This window comes from Hyperolius riggenbachi, chromosome 1, assembly GCF_040937935.1.
Source record: "Hyperolius riggenbachi isolate aHypRig1 chromosome 1, aHypRig1.pri, whole genome shotgun sequence".
Lineage (NCBI taxonomy): Eukaryota > Metazoa > Chordata > Amphibia > Anura > Hyperoliidae > Hyperolius > Hyperolius riggenbachi.
In genome coordinates this window covers 1,645,001-1,663,653 of record NC_090646.1, presented here as the reverse complement: position 1 = coordinate 1,663,653, position 18,653 = coordinate 1,645,001, and the positions used below count along the sequence as shown (strand labels likewise).

General features: G+C 50.8%; 1 protein-coding gene across 5 annotated transcripts in view; it reads right to left on the bottom strand.

The window, feature by feature from the left end:
- RTKN (rhotekin) overlaps nucleotides 1-18,653 on the bottom strand; it is a 197,450-nt gene that overhangs the window by 38,001 nt on the left and 140,796 nt on the right. For all 5 annotated transcript variants that reach the window (XM_068273571.1, XM_068273587.1, XM_068273582.1 and 2 more), the window contains exons 2-6: nucleotides 15,093-15,292; nucleotides 5,822-5,883; nucleotides 4,118-4,171; nucleotides 2,646-2,763; nucleotides 1,290-1,502 (exon numbers count right to left, since the gene is read on the bottom strand). In XM_068273571.1, coding sequence (XP_068129672.1) covers nucleotides 1,290-1,502; nucleotides 2,646-2,763; nucleotides 4,118-4,171; nucleotides 5,822-5,883; nucleotides 15,093-15,292 — 647 coding nt within the window. The remainder of the gene's footprint in view (nucleotides 1-1,289; nucleotides 1,503-2,645; nucleotides 2,764-4,117; nucleotides 4,172-5,821; nucleotides 5,884-15,092; nucleotides 15,293-18,653) is intronic.

Here is an 18,653-nt window from a genome sequence, read left to right as displayed (position 1 = left end):
TGTAACAGTTCTGTAGATCAACAACCCGGAGTCCTCAGCTCTCCTACGTCCAGCTCTGCACCACACCCTTTTCCTTAGCCCAGTCCCAAACCCAACCAAATTCCAAACCCAAATAGATCCCAATCCCAACCAAATCCCAAACCCAACAAAATCCCAATCCCAGCCAAGTCCCAATCCCAACCAAATCCCAAACCCAACCAAATTCCAATCCCAACCAAATCCCAAACCCAACCAAATCCCAAACCCAACCAAATCCCAACCAAATCCCACATCTAATCAAATCATTGGAGACAGGAGCAGGGCCCCGATTGGTCTCCTCATTGCCAGCTAAGGGACAGGAAGTGTGTGTGTGTGTGTGGGGGGGGGGTGTCACTGCCATAGAGACAGGAAGTGGAGGGATCACTACCACAGGGACAGGAAGTGTGTGGGGGGGAGGGGAATCACTGCCACAGGGACAGAAAGGGGGGGGGGCTTTGTGTGCCACCATCACAAGTCACCATCTTTAATTCTGCCTTAATAACCCTAAACTAGTATACTATAACACACACACAGTAGAAAAATATGCCGAAACAGTCAGGATACCCCGGCACCATAGCGGCAATGTTGCGTGTACGAGAAATAACGGCACAGGAGACTTGTGCGCAGGATACAGCCGGTATATGGCTGATCCTGCTGCTGCACAATTCCTGGTGGCGTTACTATTCTCTATTCCCCCTCCAGGCCGCCATGGATAGTGGGGGGATTAAATAATTCAGCTTCCAGCCATTACTGGAAGCCGAATTATTATGCTTTAAAAGTAACTTCAGCTCCGTCTTTTAACAGCGCCGACGTTACTCCCTGTGCCTGCTATAGCTGTAATACCTATTACGGCCTATGGTGGCGCTGGCTGCACCCAAATCTCCTGCACTGTTCGATGTTACGCTGAGCACCCGTAAAAAAGTAATTTTGGGATCCGGTGATCGCCAGACTCAGAATGACACCTCGCTCTGGGTTGGGACAACTCGCCGCGGAGTTTAGCGGAAGCCAGGAGAGCCGTCATTCCACTCACCCTGCGCCCAGCTCACTAGTGGCCAGAACATATGTACGCATTATAAGACCCCTAAACTGGCATGCTATAATAACTCTATGCATGTAGGAACACATCATACTCCCCCCCCCCCCCCACTCCCCTCCACTCTCTCTTTACTCCCTTTGCCCTTCAGGAGGAGCCGCTCACTTATGGAACACCCCCTACCCCCCCCCCCCTCCCTTTACCCCCTTTGCCCCTTCTGGAGGAGCCGCTCACTTACGGAACACTGGGAACAGAAAGTAGGATGGGGCTTGCTCCCCCATTGCTGCTGGTCCCATCCAGGGCTGCACGGACCCTGCGCCCGGACGAGCGGCCCAGCGAGCTGCTGAGCTTGGTGGACAGTCTTCTAGGAGTCCCAGAGAGAGAGAAGTCCTCATCCATTGCACAGCTGTACAGCTGGAGGCTGAGCTCAAACCCCGGCTCCACATCCGAGCTGTGGGGGCAAGAGAAGAACCACAAGGTCAGAGGGGGACAAGGAGTGAGCAGGAATCTGTACAGGGACAGGAAGTGTGGGGGATCATTGCCACAGGGACAGGAAGTGTGGTGGATCATTGCCACAGGGACAGGAAGTGTGGGGGATCATTGCCACAGGGACAGGAAGTGTGGGGGATCACTGCCACAGGGACAGGAACTGCAGGGGAACCACTGCTACAGGGACAGGAAGTGGGGGGATCACTGCTACAGGGACAGGAAATGGGGATTACTGCCACAGGGACAGGAATTGGGGGGACCACTGCTACAGAATCAGGAAGTGCGGGGAATCACTGCCACAGGGACAGGAAATGTGGGGCATCACTGCCACAGGGAAAGGAACTGCGGGGAACCACTACTACAGGGACAGGAAGTGGGGGGATCACTGCTACAGGGACAGGAAATGGGGATTACTGCCACAGGGACAGGAAGTGGGGGGACCACTGCCACAGGGACAGGAACTGCAGGGGAACCACTGCTACAGGGACAGGAAGTGTGGAGGATCACTGCCACAGGGGCAGGAAGTGTGAGACATCACTGCCACAGGGACAGGAACTGCAGGGGAACCACTGCTACAAGGACAGGAAGTGGGGGGGACCACTGCCACAGGGACAGAAAGTGTGAGACATCATTGCCACAGGGACAGGAACTGCAGGGGAACCACTGCTACAGGGACAGGAAGTGGGGGGACCACTGCTACAGAATCAGGAAGTGTGGGGCATCACTGCTACAGGGACAGGACATGTGGAACATCACTGCCACAGGGACAGGAACTGCGGGGGATCACTGCCACAGTGACAGGAAGTGGAGGGATCACTGCCATAGGGACAGGAAGTATGGGGGATCATTGCCACAGGGAAAGGAAGTGGGTGGATCACTGCCACAGGGACAGGAAGTGCGGGGGATCACTGCCACAGGGACAGGAAGTGTGAGACATCATTGCCACAGGGACAGGAACTGCGGGGGAACCACTGCTACAGGGACAGGAAGTAGGGGGGATCACTGCCACAGGGACAGGAAGTGAAGGGAGATATCTGCAGGAAACAATACATCATTAAATGATATAGCTTGTGCTGAATGATGAGATAACAGAGGAAATACTCACAAGACGATGGGATTCTCAAAGCAGATGTCTGTGACTGTGCGGTCCACAAACACCATTTCTGTGTCACACACCTCGCCCCGGATCTGCAGAGCGCAGAACACAGCACAGCGATGCAGCTCTGCAACACAGATAGAGAAGGGTGAGGAGAGAGAGCTGGCAGAACAGCAATTTCTACAACCGTGTGTGTATTGTAATGCACTGTCAGCTTAGGGCCTGGAGATCACGGCCATCCAGTATTGGCTTCTTGGCTGTTTCCTTGTGTTCTGATACTTCTCTGAGTTGTCTGTAGATCTTATGTACTGTAGGTAATAAAACTCTCATACACACCCTCAACCAGGGGCGTAGCAATAGGGGTTGCAGAGGTAGTCACTGCATCAGGGCCCTTGGGCCAGAGGGGCCCCAAAGGACCCTCCCTCAACTGCAGTATTAGCTCTCTTTTAGTCCTGTGCTCATAATAATCACTTCTATAGATACATTGAATAGTAGTGATTATTAACCACCTGCTCCCCATCCCCTCTTTGCACCTCTGGCACTGTAGTTGCCATTGGCAGGTTTTGGGGGCCACCGTATCAATTATGTATAGATTGCTTGGGGGGCCCCATTGTAAAACTTGCATCGGGGCCTACAGCTCCTTAGCTACGCCACTGCGCTCAACAGCGGTCTTTTATGCAGCACAATTATCAAAGAACTTTTGTTGTGAAACAAGTTGAAACAACCTAAAAAAAGTTGTTTGCTGTTGTTCACACAACTGATAAGACCGATAAGACGTCAATCCAACAGAATGAAGTCTTATCAGTGGTGTGAACAATAGCAAGCAACTTTTTTTAGGTTGTTTCAACTTGTTTCACAACAAAAGTTCTTTGATAATTGTGCTGCATAGAAGGCTGCTGTTGAGCGTGTGTATGGGGCTAAAGCCTTCAAATTCTTTACAATTTTATGTTGAGAAATGATTATCTGAACAGCTGCCCTATTCGCCCATACAGTGTTGAACAGAGTGGTGTGCCCCTCCCTCTCTTTTCACCTGACTCCGCCTCTCTGGTGAGCTCTTTTTATACTTAATCATTTCATTGACTTGTGAGTTGTTCAGCCAGGTGGGACTTTTTTGTACCGTTCGTTTTCTCAGCTTTTTATGTAATGTCTTCCTGGCACCAAATTCAAAATAAACAAATATATTTCATGAAACAGCACGGTTTCTAAGATTCCACATGCGGCAGGCGTCGTCATACTAATAAAAAAGGGTTTAAATGAACTGCAAATCATTGCTTGTTTCACATTTTACACAGCACCCTAATTTCTATGGAAACGGGGCCGAGCCTTGCGGGCAGATATTGCACTGTGTGTGGATGGTCTCCTCTGTAGATCAGGCTGCTGCGCATACACTGACCAGCATATGTATCCGCAGGAATTTATGGAGGCATTGGAAGGTGTATGGGGGGTGCAGGAGGAAAGGGGTCCTCCTTATCTGAACTCACCTCCCTTATTCTTGAAATATTCGCTGTCCTTCCACATGAGGGGGATCCGCAGGTCTGGAGAGAGAGAGAGATTATACAGAATTATACTCTGGCTGGAATGTCAGTGTGTGGCGGTGGCTGGAGAGCCTTATAGACTCCAGTGAGATCTCTGCTTCCCAGCATTCCCAGCTCTGCACACCTCCTGCAACCATTACTGGCCCTCTGTGTGACCCCGCCCTCCGTGTGACCCTGCCAGGTAGCCATACATAGACTTCCCATAATCACAGACTGGATAATGGCACTTACCAATCGGAGAGGGAAATTGGTAGATTAGAATGCTGATTATGAGTGTACATAAAATTGGACTCAAAATTTAGTATTCAAAATTTCAATTACAAGTCGGCAATTTAGAGTACTTCCAGTAATGTTAATTTATAATGACATTTTAATGGCCGTTTGGCAAGGGATCACTATACAGCCACACTATGGCTATATAATGATGCCTGAACACTTAACCTATTTTTTGGACCAATAAAAATGTATGTTCAGAGGGTGGGAAATAAAAAAAAATGACGTGGAGTCCCCCCTCCCGAGCCTCTGTAACCCCTTGTCCCCCATGCAGGCTGGGATAGCCAGAATGCTGATCCCCGGCCGACTGGGGCTTCGCACCCTGAGCTATACCAGCCCGCATGGTCCATGGTATGGGGGGGGGGCCTTTGGGGGAGAGGGGCGGCCAAGCCTTCCCCTCCCCCCTCTCAGAGCCCTCGCCCAATCCATGCCCACCCCCTCCCCAGGTGAAATGAAAGGAACATTAAGGGATTTTATTCGCTGTTACACTTTTATTTCACTTTAACCCTTTGTGGAAATGGGTATGGGGTACACTCATTTCTCCTGGGAGGGAGCGGGCATCTGGGGGTTCGTCTCCTAAAGGGGACTCCCAAATGCCACCATAAGCCCCCCCCCGGGCGGCCCCACCTCCTGCTGGGCGTAATTATGTATTGGAAGTCCACTTAATGTCAACATTTTATTACGGCTCCAAACATAATTACGTTAAAATTACGGTGAAGTTACGCGCAGTCAAGCATCGCAAGCCACAGACCGCTGCACAGGAAACATCAATAGAAAATATTCCACTGGCCAGAATATCATCCAATATCTCCTGACTTTCATGGTCTGATCGATGGAAAGTGTCATCAGTCAGATTAGAGATTTCACTTTTGCTGTATAGATCAGCACAGAGGTGGAGATTCAATCAATTCTGGTTGGGGCAGCATTGAAATCTGATGGGGATTGTACTGTGTTTATGGCAGGACTTCAAATCTTGACCCATGTGTGGCCAGTTTGAAATACTGAAATAATTTGAGTGCTAGTATTGGTTGGGGCGACCCAGCAGGAAACCTCACAGGGAATAGTTCTCCAATTACAGCGCCCTTTACAGCACAAAGCGTTGCATTTGGGTGAATAGTGTGGGCAGAGTTATTACAACCTATCCAGAACCTAAACATCACTGAGCGTGCCGTTCACCAATCACGTTAGTGGAATTTCCCCATGAGGTTCCCGCCGGGCCACTTCAAGTAGACCAGCAGCCAGATTTGATTGTGATTCTTTCATAGTGAATGCTTGAAGAAGATTGCATTGCAGTCTGAGTGTGTGTGTGCAGAATAACGTCTCCAGTCTCATATTCTGCAGTCCCCACAGAGGAGGAGTTCCGCAGGATGCACTCACCTGAGATGGAGAGTTTGCCCTTGCAGGGAAGTCGTTCGTCCACCGTTCCACCATCTGATGGCCTAGAAAACAACACAGACACCCGTATATGAGACACCATACACCAGTCTACACATCATCCACTGTCCTTACACTCCACTCCCCACACCTCCCAACCATCCCACCATCTGATGGCCTGGAGACAACACAGACACCCGTATATGAGACACCATACACCAGTCTACACATCCACTGTCCTTACACTCCACTCCCCACACCTTCCAACCATCCGATGGCCTGGAGACAACACAGACACCCATATATGAGACACCACACACCAGTCTACACACCAGCCTATATGAGACACCATACACCAGCCTACACATCCACTGTCCTTACACTCCACTCCCCACACCTCCCAACCATCCCACCATCTCATGGCCTGGAGACAACACAGACACCCATATATGAGACACCATACACCAGCCTACACATCCACTGTCCTTACACTCCACTCTCCACACCTCCCAACCATGCCACCATCTGATGGCCTGGAGACAACAAAGACACCCGTATATGAGACACCACACACCAGTCTACACATCCACTGTCCTTACACTCCACTCCCCACACCTCCCAACCATCCCACTGTCTGATGGCCTGAAGACACCACACCCGTATATGAGAGACCATACATCAGCCTACACATCATCCACTGTCCTTACACTCCACTCCCCACGCCTTCTAACCATCCGATGGCCTGGAGACAACACAGACACCCGTATATGAGACACCATACACCACCCTACACATCATCCACTGTCCTTACACTCCACTCCCCACACCTCCCAACCATCCCACCATCTGATGGCCTGGAGACAACACAGACACCCATATATGAGACACCACACGCCAGTCTACACACCAGCCTATATGAGACGCCATACACCAGCCTACACATCATCCACTGTCCTTACACTCCACTCCCCACACCTCCCAACCATCCCACCGTCTGATGGCCTGGAGACACCACACACACCCGTATATGAGACACCATACACCAGCCTACACATCATCCACTGTCCTTACACTCCCCTCACCTCCCAACCATCCCACCGTCTGATGGCCTGGAGACACCACACACACCCGTATATGAGACACCATACACCAGCCTACACATCATCCACTGTCCTTACACTCCACTCCCCACACCTCCCAACCATCCCACCGTCTGATGGCCTGGAGACACCACACACACCCGTATATGAGACACCATACACCAGCCTACACATCATCCACTGTCCTTACACTCCACTCCCCACACCTCCCAACCATCCCACCGTCTGATGGCCTGGAGACACCACACACACCCGTATATAAGACACCATACACCAGCCTACACATCATCCACTGTCCTTACACTCCACTCCCCTCACCTCCCAACCATCCCACCGTCTGATGGCCTGGAGACACCACACACACCCGTATATGAGACACCATACACCAGCCTACACATCATCCACTGTCCTTACACTCCACTCCCCTCACCTCCCAACCATCCCACCGTCTGATGGCCTGGAGACACCACACACACCCGTATATGAGACACCATACACCAGCCTACACATCATCCACTGTCCTTACACTCCACTCCCCACACCTCCCAACCATCCCACCATCTGATGGCCTGGAGACAACACAGACACCCGTATATGAGACACCATACACCAGTCTACACATCCACTGTCCTTACACTCCACTCCCCACACCTTCCAACCATCCGATGGCCTGGAGACAACACAGACACCCATATATGAGACACCACACACCAGTCTACACACCAGCCTATATGAGACACCATACACCAGCCTACACATCCACTGTCCTTACACTCCACTCCCCACACCTCCCAACCATCCCACCATCTGATGGCCTGGAGACAACACAGACACCCGTATATGAGACACCATACACCAGCCTACACATCCACTGTCCTTACACTCCACTCTCCACACCTCCCAACCATGCCACCATCTGATGGCCTGGAGACAACACAGACACCCGTATATGAGACACCACACACCAGTCTACACATCCACTGTCCTTACACTCCACTCCCCACACCTCCCAACCATCCCACCGTCTGATGGCCTGAAGACACCACACCCGTATATGAGAGACCATACACCAGCCTACACATCATCCACTGTCCTTACACTCCACTCCCCACGCCTTCTAACCATCCGATGGCCTGGAGACAACACAGACACCCGTATATGAGACACAATACACCACCCTACACATCATCCACTGTCCTTACACTCCACTCCCCACACCTCCCAACCATCCCACCGTCTGATGGCATGGAGACACCACACACCCCCGTATATGAGACACCATACACCAGCCTACACATCATCCACTGTCCTTACACTCCACTCCCCTCACCTCCCAACCATCCCACCGTCTGATGGCCTGGAGACACCACACACACCCGTATATGAGACACCATACACCAGCCTACACATCATCCACTGTCCTTACACTCCACTCCCCTCACCTCCCAACCATCCCACCGTCTGATGGCCTGGAGACACCACACACACCCGTATATGAGACACCATACACCAGCCTACACATCATCCACTGTCCTTACACTCCACTCCCCTCACCTCCCAACCATCCCACCGTCTGATGGCCTGGAGACACCACACACACCCGTATATGAGACACCATACACCAGCCTACACATCATCCACTGTCCTTACACTCCACTCCCCACACCTCCCAACCATCCCACCATCTGATGGCCTGGAGACAACACAGACACCCGTATATGAGACACCATACACCAGTCTACACATCCACTGTCCTTACACTCCACTCCCCACACCTTCCAACCATCCGATGGCCTGGAGACAACACAGACACCCATATATGAGACACCACACGCCAGTCTACACACCAGCCTATATGAGACACCATACACCAGCCTACACATCATCCACTGTCCTTACACTCTACTCCCAACCATCCCACCATCTGATGGCCTGGAGACACCACACACACCCGTATATGAGACACCATACACCAGCCTACACATCATCCACTGTCCTTACACTCCACTCCCCACACCTCCCAACCATCCCACCATCTGATGGCCTGGAGACAACACAGACACCCGTATATGAGACACCATACACCAGTCTACACATCCACTGTCCTCACACTCCACTCCCCACACCTTCCAACCATCTGATGGCCTGAAGACAACAGAGACACCCATATATGAAACACCACACGCCAGTCTACACACCAGCCTATATGAGACACCATACACCAGCCTACACATCATCCACTGTCCTTACACTCTACTCCCCACACCTCCCAACCATCCAACCATCTGATGGCCTGGAGACAACACAGACACCCATATATGAGACACCATACACCAGTCTACACATCCACTGTCCTTACACTCCACTCCCCACACCTTCCAACCATCCGATGGCCTGGAGACAACACAGACACCCATATATGAGACACCACACACCAGTCTACACACCAGCCTATATGAGACACCATACACCAGCCTACACATCATCCACTGTCCTTACACTCTACTCCCCACACCTCCAAACCATCCCACCGTCTGATGGCCTGGAGACACCACACACACCCGTATATGAGACAACATACACCAGCCTACACATCATCCACTGTCCTTACACTCCACTCCCCACACCTCCGAACCATCCCACCGTCTGATGGCCTGGAGACACCACACACACCCATATATGAGACACCATACACCAGCCTACACATCATCCACTGTCCTTACACTCCACTCCCCACACCTCCCAACCATCCCACCGTCTGATGGCCTGGAGACACCACACACACCCGTATATGAGACACCATACACCAGCCTACACATCATCCACTGTCCTTACACTCCACTCCCCACACCTCCCAACCATCCCACCGTCTGATGGCCTGGAGACACCACACCCGTATATGAGACACCATACACCATCCTACACATCATCCACTGTCCTTACACTCCACTCCCCTCACCTCCCAACCATCCCACCGTCTGATGGCCTGGAGACACCACACCCGTATATGAGACACCATACACCATCCTACACATCATCCACTGTCCTTACACTCCACTCCCCACACCTCCCAACCATCCCACCATCTGATGGCCTGGAGACAACACAGACACCCGTATATGAGACACCATACACCAGCCTACACATCCCCTGTCCTTACACTCCACTCTCCACACCTTCCACCCATCCCACCCTCTGATGGCCTGGACTGGAAACAACACAGACACCCGTATATGAGACACCATACACCAGCCTACACATCATCCACTGTCCTTACACTCCACTCCCCACACCTCCCAACCATCCCACCGTCTGATGGCCTGGAGACACCACACACACACACACGTATATGAGACACCATACACCAGCCTACACATCACCCACTGTCCTTACACTCCACTCTCCACACCTCCCAACCATCCCACCATTTGATGGCCTGGAGACAACACACCCGTATATGAGACACCATACACCAGCCTACACATCCACTGTCATTACACTCCACTCCCCACACCTCCCAATCATCCCACCATCTGATGGCCTGGAGACACCACACCCGTATATGAGACACCATACACCAGCCTACACATCATCCACTGTCCTTACACTCTACTCCCCACACCTCCCAATCATCCCACCGTCTGATGGCCAGGAGACAACACAGACACCCGTATATGAGACACCATACACCAGCCTACACATCCCCTGTCCTTACACTCCACTCTCCACACCTCCCAACCATCCCACCATCTGATGGCCTAGAAGACAACACAGACACCAGTATATGAGACACCATACACCAGCCTACACATCCACTGTCCTTACACTACCCTCCCCACACCTCCCAACCATCCCACCATCTGATGGTCTGAAGACACCACACCCGTATATGAGACACCATACACCAGCCTACACATCCACTGTCCTTACACTCCACTCCCCACACCTCCCAACCATCCCACCATCTGATGGCCTAGAGACACCACAGACACCCGTATATGAGACACTATACACCAGCCTACACATCATCCACTGTCCTTACACTCCACTCCCCACACCTCCCAACCATCCCACCGTCTGATGGCCTGGAGACAACACACCCGTATATGAGACACCATACACCAGCCTACACATCATCCACTGTCCTTACACTCCACTCCCCACACCTCCCAACCATCCCACCATCTGATGGCCTGGAGACACCACACACACCCGTATATGAGACAACATACACCAGCCTTCACATCCACTGTCCTTACACTCCACTCTCCACACCTCCCAACCATCCCACCATCTGATGGCCTAGAAGACAACACAGACACCCGTATATGAGACACCAGACACCAGCCTACACATCATCCACTGTCCTTACACTCCACTACCCACACCTCCCAACCATCCCACCATCTGATGGCCTGGAGAGACACCACACCCATATATGAGAAACCATACACCAGCCTATACATCATCCACTGTCCTTACACACCACTCCCCACACCTCCCAACCATCCCACCGTCTGATGGCCTGGAGACACCACACCCGTATATGAGACACCATACACCATCCTACACATCATCCACTGTCCTTACACTCCACTTTCCACACCTCCCAACCATCACACCATCTGATGGCCTGGAGGCAACCCAGACACCCGTATATGAGACACCATACACCAGCCTACACATCCACTGTCCTTACACTACCCTCTCCACACCTTCAACCCATCCCACCCTCTGATGGCCTGGAGACAATACAGACACCCGTATGAGACACCATACACCAGCCTACACATCATCCACTGTCCTTACACTACCCTCCCCACATCTCCCAACCATCCCACCATCTGATGGCCTGGAGACAACACAGACACCCGTATATGAGACACCATACACCAGTCTACACATCCACTGTCCTTACACTCCACTCCCCACACCTTCCAACCATCCGATGGCCTGGAGACAACACAGACACCCATATATGAGACACCACACACCAGTCTACACACCAGCCTATATGAGACACCATACACCAGCCTACACATCCACTGTCCTTACACTCCACTCTCCACACCTCCCAACCATCTCACCATCTTATGGCCTGGAGACAACACAGACACCCGTATATGAGACACCATACACCAGCCTACACATCCCCTGTATTTACACTCCACTCTCCACACCTTCTACCCATCCCACCCTCTGATGGCCTGGAGACAACACACCCGTATATGAGACACCATACACCAGCCTACACCTCCACTGTCTTTACACTCCACTCTCCACACCTCCCAACCATCCCACCATCTGATGGCCTGGAGACACCGTACCCGTATATGAGACACCATACACCAGCCTACACATCATCCACTGTCCTTACACTCCACTCCCCACACCACCCAACCATCCCACCATCTGATGGCCTGGAGACAACACAGACACCCGTATATGAGACACCACACACCAGCCTACACATCATCCACTGTCCTTACCCTCCACTACCCACACCTCCCAACCATCCCACCATCTGATGGCCTGGAGACACCACACACACCCGTATATGAGACACCATACACCATCCTACACATCATCCACTGTCCTTACACTCCACTCCCCACACCTCCCAACCATCCCACCATCTGATGGCCTGGAGACAACACAGACACCCATATATGAGATACCACACACCAGCCTACACATCCACTGTCCTTACACTCCACTTTCCACACCTCCCAACCATCACACCATCTGATGGCCTGGAGACAACACACACACCCGTATATGAGACACCATACACCAGCCTACACATCCACTGTCCTTACACTCCACTCTCCACACCTCCCAACCATCCCACCATCTGATGGCCTGGAGACAACACACACACCCGTATATGAGACACATCCACTGTCCTTACACTCCACTCCCCACACCTCCCAACCATCCCACCATCTGATGGCCTGGAGACAACACAGACACCCGTATATGAGACACCATACACCAGCCTACACATCCACTGTCCTTACACTACCCTCCCCACACCTCCCAACCATCCCACCATCTGATGGCTTGGAGACAACACAGACACCCGTATATGAAACACCATACACCAGCCTACACATCCCCTGTCCTTACACTCCACTCTCCACACCTTTCACCCATCCTACCGTCTGATGGCCTGGAGACAACACAGACACCCGTATGAGACACCATACACCAGCCTACACATCATCCACTGTCCTTACACTACCCTCCCCACATCTCCCAACCATCCCACCATCTGATGGCCTGGAGACAACACAGACACCCGTTTATGAGACACCATACACCAGCCTTCACATTTACTGTCCTTACACTACACTCCCCACACCTCCCAACCATCCCACCATTTGATGGCCTGGAGACACCACAGACACCCGTATATGAGACACCATACACCAGCCTACACATCCCCTGTATTTACACTCCACTCTCCACACCTTCCACCCATCCCACCCTCTGATGGCCTGGAGACAACACACCCGTATATGAGACACCATACACCAGCCTACACATCCACTGTCCTTACACTCCACTCCCCCCACCTCCCAACCATCCCACCATCTGATGGCCTGAAGACACCACACACACCCGTATATGAGACAACATACACCAGCCTACACATCATCCACTGTCCTTACACTCCACTCTCCACACCTTCCACCCATCCCACCCTCTGATGGCCTGGACTGGAAACAGCACAGACACCCGTATGAGACACCATACACCAGCCTACACATCATCCACTATCCTTACACTCCACTCCCCACACCTCCCAACCATCCCACCGTCTGATGGCCTGGAGACACCACAGACACCCGTATATAAGACACCATACACCAGCCTACAAATCCACTGTCCTTACACTCCACTCCCCACACATCCCAATTTCTCTGGGACCGCCCCCTGGTGTGGAGGTGTGATCCTATGTCCCACGCAGCCCCCGTCCTCTGCTTTCCCCTGTCCTGTGGTGTTGATCTACAGTATCTCACAGTGGAACACATGATGGGGGTCCGCCAACACCACCTCCAGGGAAGCCTGGGGGGGGGGTCACTAGACACCAGGGAAGATGTTGGGGAGGGGGGTCACTAGCCACCAGGGAAGATGTTGGGGAGGGGGGTCACTAGACACCAGGGAAGATGTTGGGGGGGGGGTCACTAGCCACCAGGGTCCTTGTTTAGGGTAGGAAGGGGGACAACAAGACAACAGGGAACTGTATAGGGGGCAGTGCACATGCAAAATTAGGGTGCAGCTAAAATTTCTGGCAGGGGCGTGGCTACAGGTGTGGCATGAGGCGGGTCTTGGGGTGTTTTTTCCCTGGCTGTAAATGTTGGGAGGTATGGTATTATGAAACGTGCCCTGCATGGGATTGAGCCCTGTAGACACTCATATAAAATGTGACCTTTAATAGGACAGATTAAAGTGCTAAAACTGGCACCACAACTCATATAAATGGCTCATCATTATTATTATTATTATTGATATATTCTGTGGCGCTCATAAGGTGATAACCTGGCCCCTGGGAGCGATGTAAGGACAATTAGAGGCAGTATGAATCTATACTTTATGGAGGGTCTCCTATTACAATACTGACATGTATTGTGGGGGGATGGGGTTTATGTCTGTGTGTATTTTATGTTACCCTGACAAAGCCGTACAGGTGAAACATGAAGGTTATTTACAGCACTTTGTCCAGCACCTGCTCTGTGTGTATTGTTAGTGGCTCCACCTCTAGCCCCGCCCCCGCTGGAGGGAGTGATGGTGTATTTACTCTAGTGGAGAGGTGAGACAGGTGCACTTGTCAGTATTGTAATAAGAGACCCACCATACAAGTATAGATCCATACTGCTTCGCTCATTGTCCTCACATCGCTCCCAGGGGCCAGGTTATCACTTTATGCGTCATTTATATGAGTTGTGCCTGTTTTTAGCATTTCAATCTGTCCTATTGAAGGTTACATTATGGTATTAGGTATGGTATTACACCCAGAGACATATTCACTGGTGTCTGCAGAGCCCACTGCTCAGTGTAAATCTGGGGGCGGAGCCATGACATGGCTGAAACATGAAGAGCAGCAGCACACTAATGAGTCATCAGTGAGCTCTCTGCCCATTGGATGAATGTACCCCATGTAGACCTACCTGCGTGCGCTGTGCTGGAGGACCTGTTCCTCCTTGCGATGCTGCAGCTCTGACATGTAGGTCATGATTCGGCTGTTACACACCAGCAGGCTCTTAGCAGCTTCCAGTGCCTGTTCCTTCTGTGTGCAGGCGCCCAGCAACTTCATTGCTCCGTCCCGGATCCGCACCTCATGGTCTATCCGCTTCTGGATATCTGTGTCCTGCAAAACAGCCACCAGCACATTACACGAGGGACTGTCTCCTCAATATCAGGCGAGTAACCAGAGGTGGTCACTGCTAGCACAGACCAAACACGCTGTATAAATGTGAGCTGCACCTTCCAGTGCTGCTGTTCATACCTCCAGATTAGTAAACGTAATTGCAACAGCACCAATGGTTGATCGATGTGCTTAAATCGCCTTTGGAGTCAAAAGTTATCAATCCATTAACTCCATCAGATTAGCACCATCTAAAATAGATTTTTATTGAGTGATCTTCAGATAAAAAGCATCAGATTAAAATCCACATGTGGGTATGCCTAGGATGACACACAGGCGTTTCGGGCCGCTTTCAGTCCTTTTTCAAATCATGGCAGGCCCACACCTCCAGCCAGTAGATGGCACTGTTCTACTTGTATTCCTGAGAGAATTATCTAGAATGTTGTGCAGTGTTGGCTCTTGTTATGCCCTGGCTACAAACATGGGGCTTGATTCACAAAAGGGTGATAACTGAGTTATCCCGCCTAAAAACTGAGTTATCCCGCCCAAAAAACTTTGCACGTGCAAACTAGGGTGAAAACTAGGGTGCAAACTACTTAGCACCCTGGTTTGCACGTGCAAAGCTTTTAGGTGTGATAACTCAGTTTTTAGGCGTGATAACTGAGTTATCACGCTTTTGTGCATCAAGCCCATGGAGTGAGGGTGCGGCTTATGTAGAGAGTTGGCATTTCCTGTAAATCAGCCTAGTGTCAGTAATCCTGCCTCCGTGACTACTGAATATGTGCTATTCATAAATCTGGCCTGTAGATGGCACTGTTCTACTTGTATTCCTGATAAGATTATCTAGACTGTTGTGTATTGTTGGCTCCTGTTGGTGAATCCTGTAAATAAGCCTAGTGTGGGATATTCTGGCCCTACAACAACCTCCATGTTTTCTTCCATACCCTGGTGGGCCTGCAATGCACGTCACTACTTGGATTCCAATGTCTGAGGATGACATACTTGCTAAAAACGAGAATATCTTACTTGATGCCAGAAAGCGCACTTTGCTAATTCACTGCCTGTGAGCAGAAGGACAGCGTATATTCGATATATTCCACACTTTAAAGGCCGCAGACAGAACTTATGCGTCAGCCATCACTGCAGTAAAGAGCTTCTTTGCTCCTACAGTAAATGTGGTTGCAGCAGGACAGAAGTTCTGACAATGTGGCCAGCGTGCAGGTGAATGCACAGTGCTGTATATCACAGCATTGGGACAGCTGGCAGCTACGTGGGAGATTGGTGCTTTATCAGTGGAAATGATTACTAGGAGAAAGAACAAACTCAACCCGTGTTAGAGAGAAATTGCTTGTGAAACATGATTTAACCCTTGAAAAGCCTTCACAGTCATACTGAACGGCTGTGGCAGAAGCAAAAATACTCATTCAGAGTCCTACAAGTTCTGTACAGAGTCTGCTTCTCCTGAGATGAACACTCAGGCTCACAACAAGGGCGTACTAAGTAAATCACCTGCGAAAATCTGGCGTAATTCTGCTGCTAGAGACAGGCTCAGCAGGTTTCTACTCCAGAAGTCATTGTCTTAGGTGTGTATAAAGATGGGACTTTCAGTTCAGATAAATGGTTATGAACTGTTTCTATTGCCACTACTAGGCAGAGCCATTCTATTACCTGACGCCTGACACAGGTTCTACTGTCTCTATACTACGAGGAAATCTACTTCCGGTACTTTGCAGATACATCACTTCCTGTGCCTACTGTGAAGCTGCTGGTTATCTCATAGATCCCATTCCTGTCCTTGGATGCCTGGCTGCCAGTGACTGCTACATCTCAATCAACTAGGGCACAAGCCGAACTCTACATTGTAAAGAGAGGTTCAGCTGTGATGGGCAGAGATGTGTTTGTTGCATTAAGTTTACAAGTGGTGGACAGTCCTATCACAACATATCACGCTGGTGCGTGATGAGATAGCGTATAGGTAATATCAGTATTACGTTAGGTACGTGACATAGCGTACAGGAAAAGTACAACAATAGTACAAAGCATAGTCTAGATCAGGCTGAGGTCATTCACAGGTCAGAGATATCGAGGTACATAAATCGTAGTCAGTAATCGAGCAGAGTCATACACGTAAATCAGATGTCAGTCGTATTGAAAGGATCAGGCAGAAAAGTCAGGGACAGGTCGAGTTGGTAACGTAAATCAGATGGTAGCGGTACAGAAGGACTAGACAAGAGCGAGGCCAAGAGGCAAGCGAGAGCTCGGTACACCGATAATATACAATATGATGTTACTTACAATAATATTACAAGAATATATACGAAAATAACAAAGACTGACTAACTGGAGTACATATATATTGTGCATCTACAAAATGGGCTTGATTCAGTAAATGGTGCTAACCTACTTAGCACACCTAAAGACTTTAGGCATGTTAACCAGGGTGCTAAGTAGGTTAGCACTGTTTCTAAAATCAGATCGCGCGCAAAGACATGCGCGCAAAACTTTGCACGCGCACAGCGCGGTGCGTGCGGAACGTCGCATAGATGTGAATGGGCACTTTGCGCGCACTGCGCTGTGCGTGCGCAAAACTTTGCGCGCGGATCTTTGCGCGCGATCTGATTTTAACACGCCCAAACTGAGTTAAGGCGTGATAATGGCCTTTTCAGAAGCGTGCTAACAGTTAGCACTGCTTACTGAATCGAGCCCAATATATTAATGTGCTCAAAGTAGCTCGCTAGACCAAGAACCAGCGAACTGATTAGTATCAAGGCCAGCGAGCACTGAATGCTCTGGCCTTAAATACAAGAATACTCTATCAGTAGCCACTCCCCTCTGGTGATGTCACCTAGTGACATCACCTGCTGTCATCCCTAAACCCTCCTCCTGAGCCTATAAGGCTCATCCGAACTCGCGCTCGACCCAAAGGTCGCACCGCGCACACGCGAGTCAGAAGACACCGCCGGAGGGACGCCGGGGATGCCGCCAGTAGACTCCAGCGCAGAAGTCCCGCCGCTCGCCCGGACCACGCCGGAGACGCCACGGGACCTGCCGCTGGAAGGTAAGCTCATTACACAACAGCTTCATATTCTCATACACAACCAGTATCCAGAGTCTCATCACGTATGGACAATGCATTGGGTTGTGTAAAGTACACAACATTAAAGTTCTTCCCAATGTCCACTCAGTGGGCTCAATTCACAAAAGAGTGCTAACTCAGTTACCACTCCTAAAAGCTTTGCACGTGCAAACATGAGTGCAAGCCACTTTTCACCTGTTTTGCGCATGCAAATTTTGCGTTCGCGTGTTAACTATTTATTGCACGCACGGCATTATGCATCGCGCGCAACAGATGGACTTCGCTTGC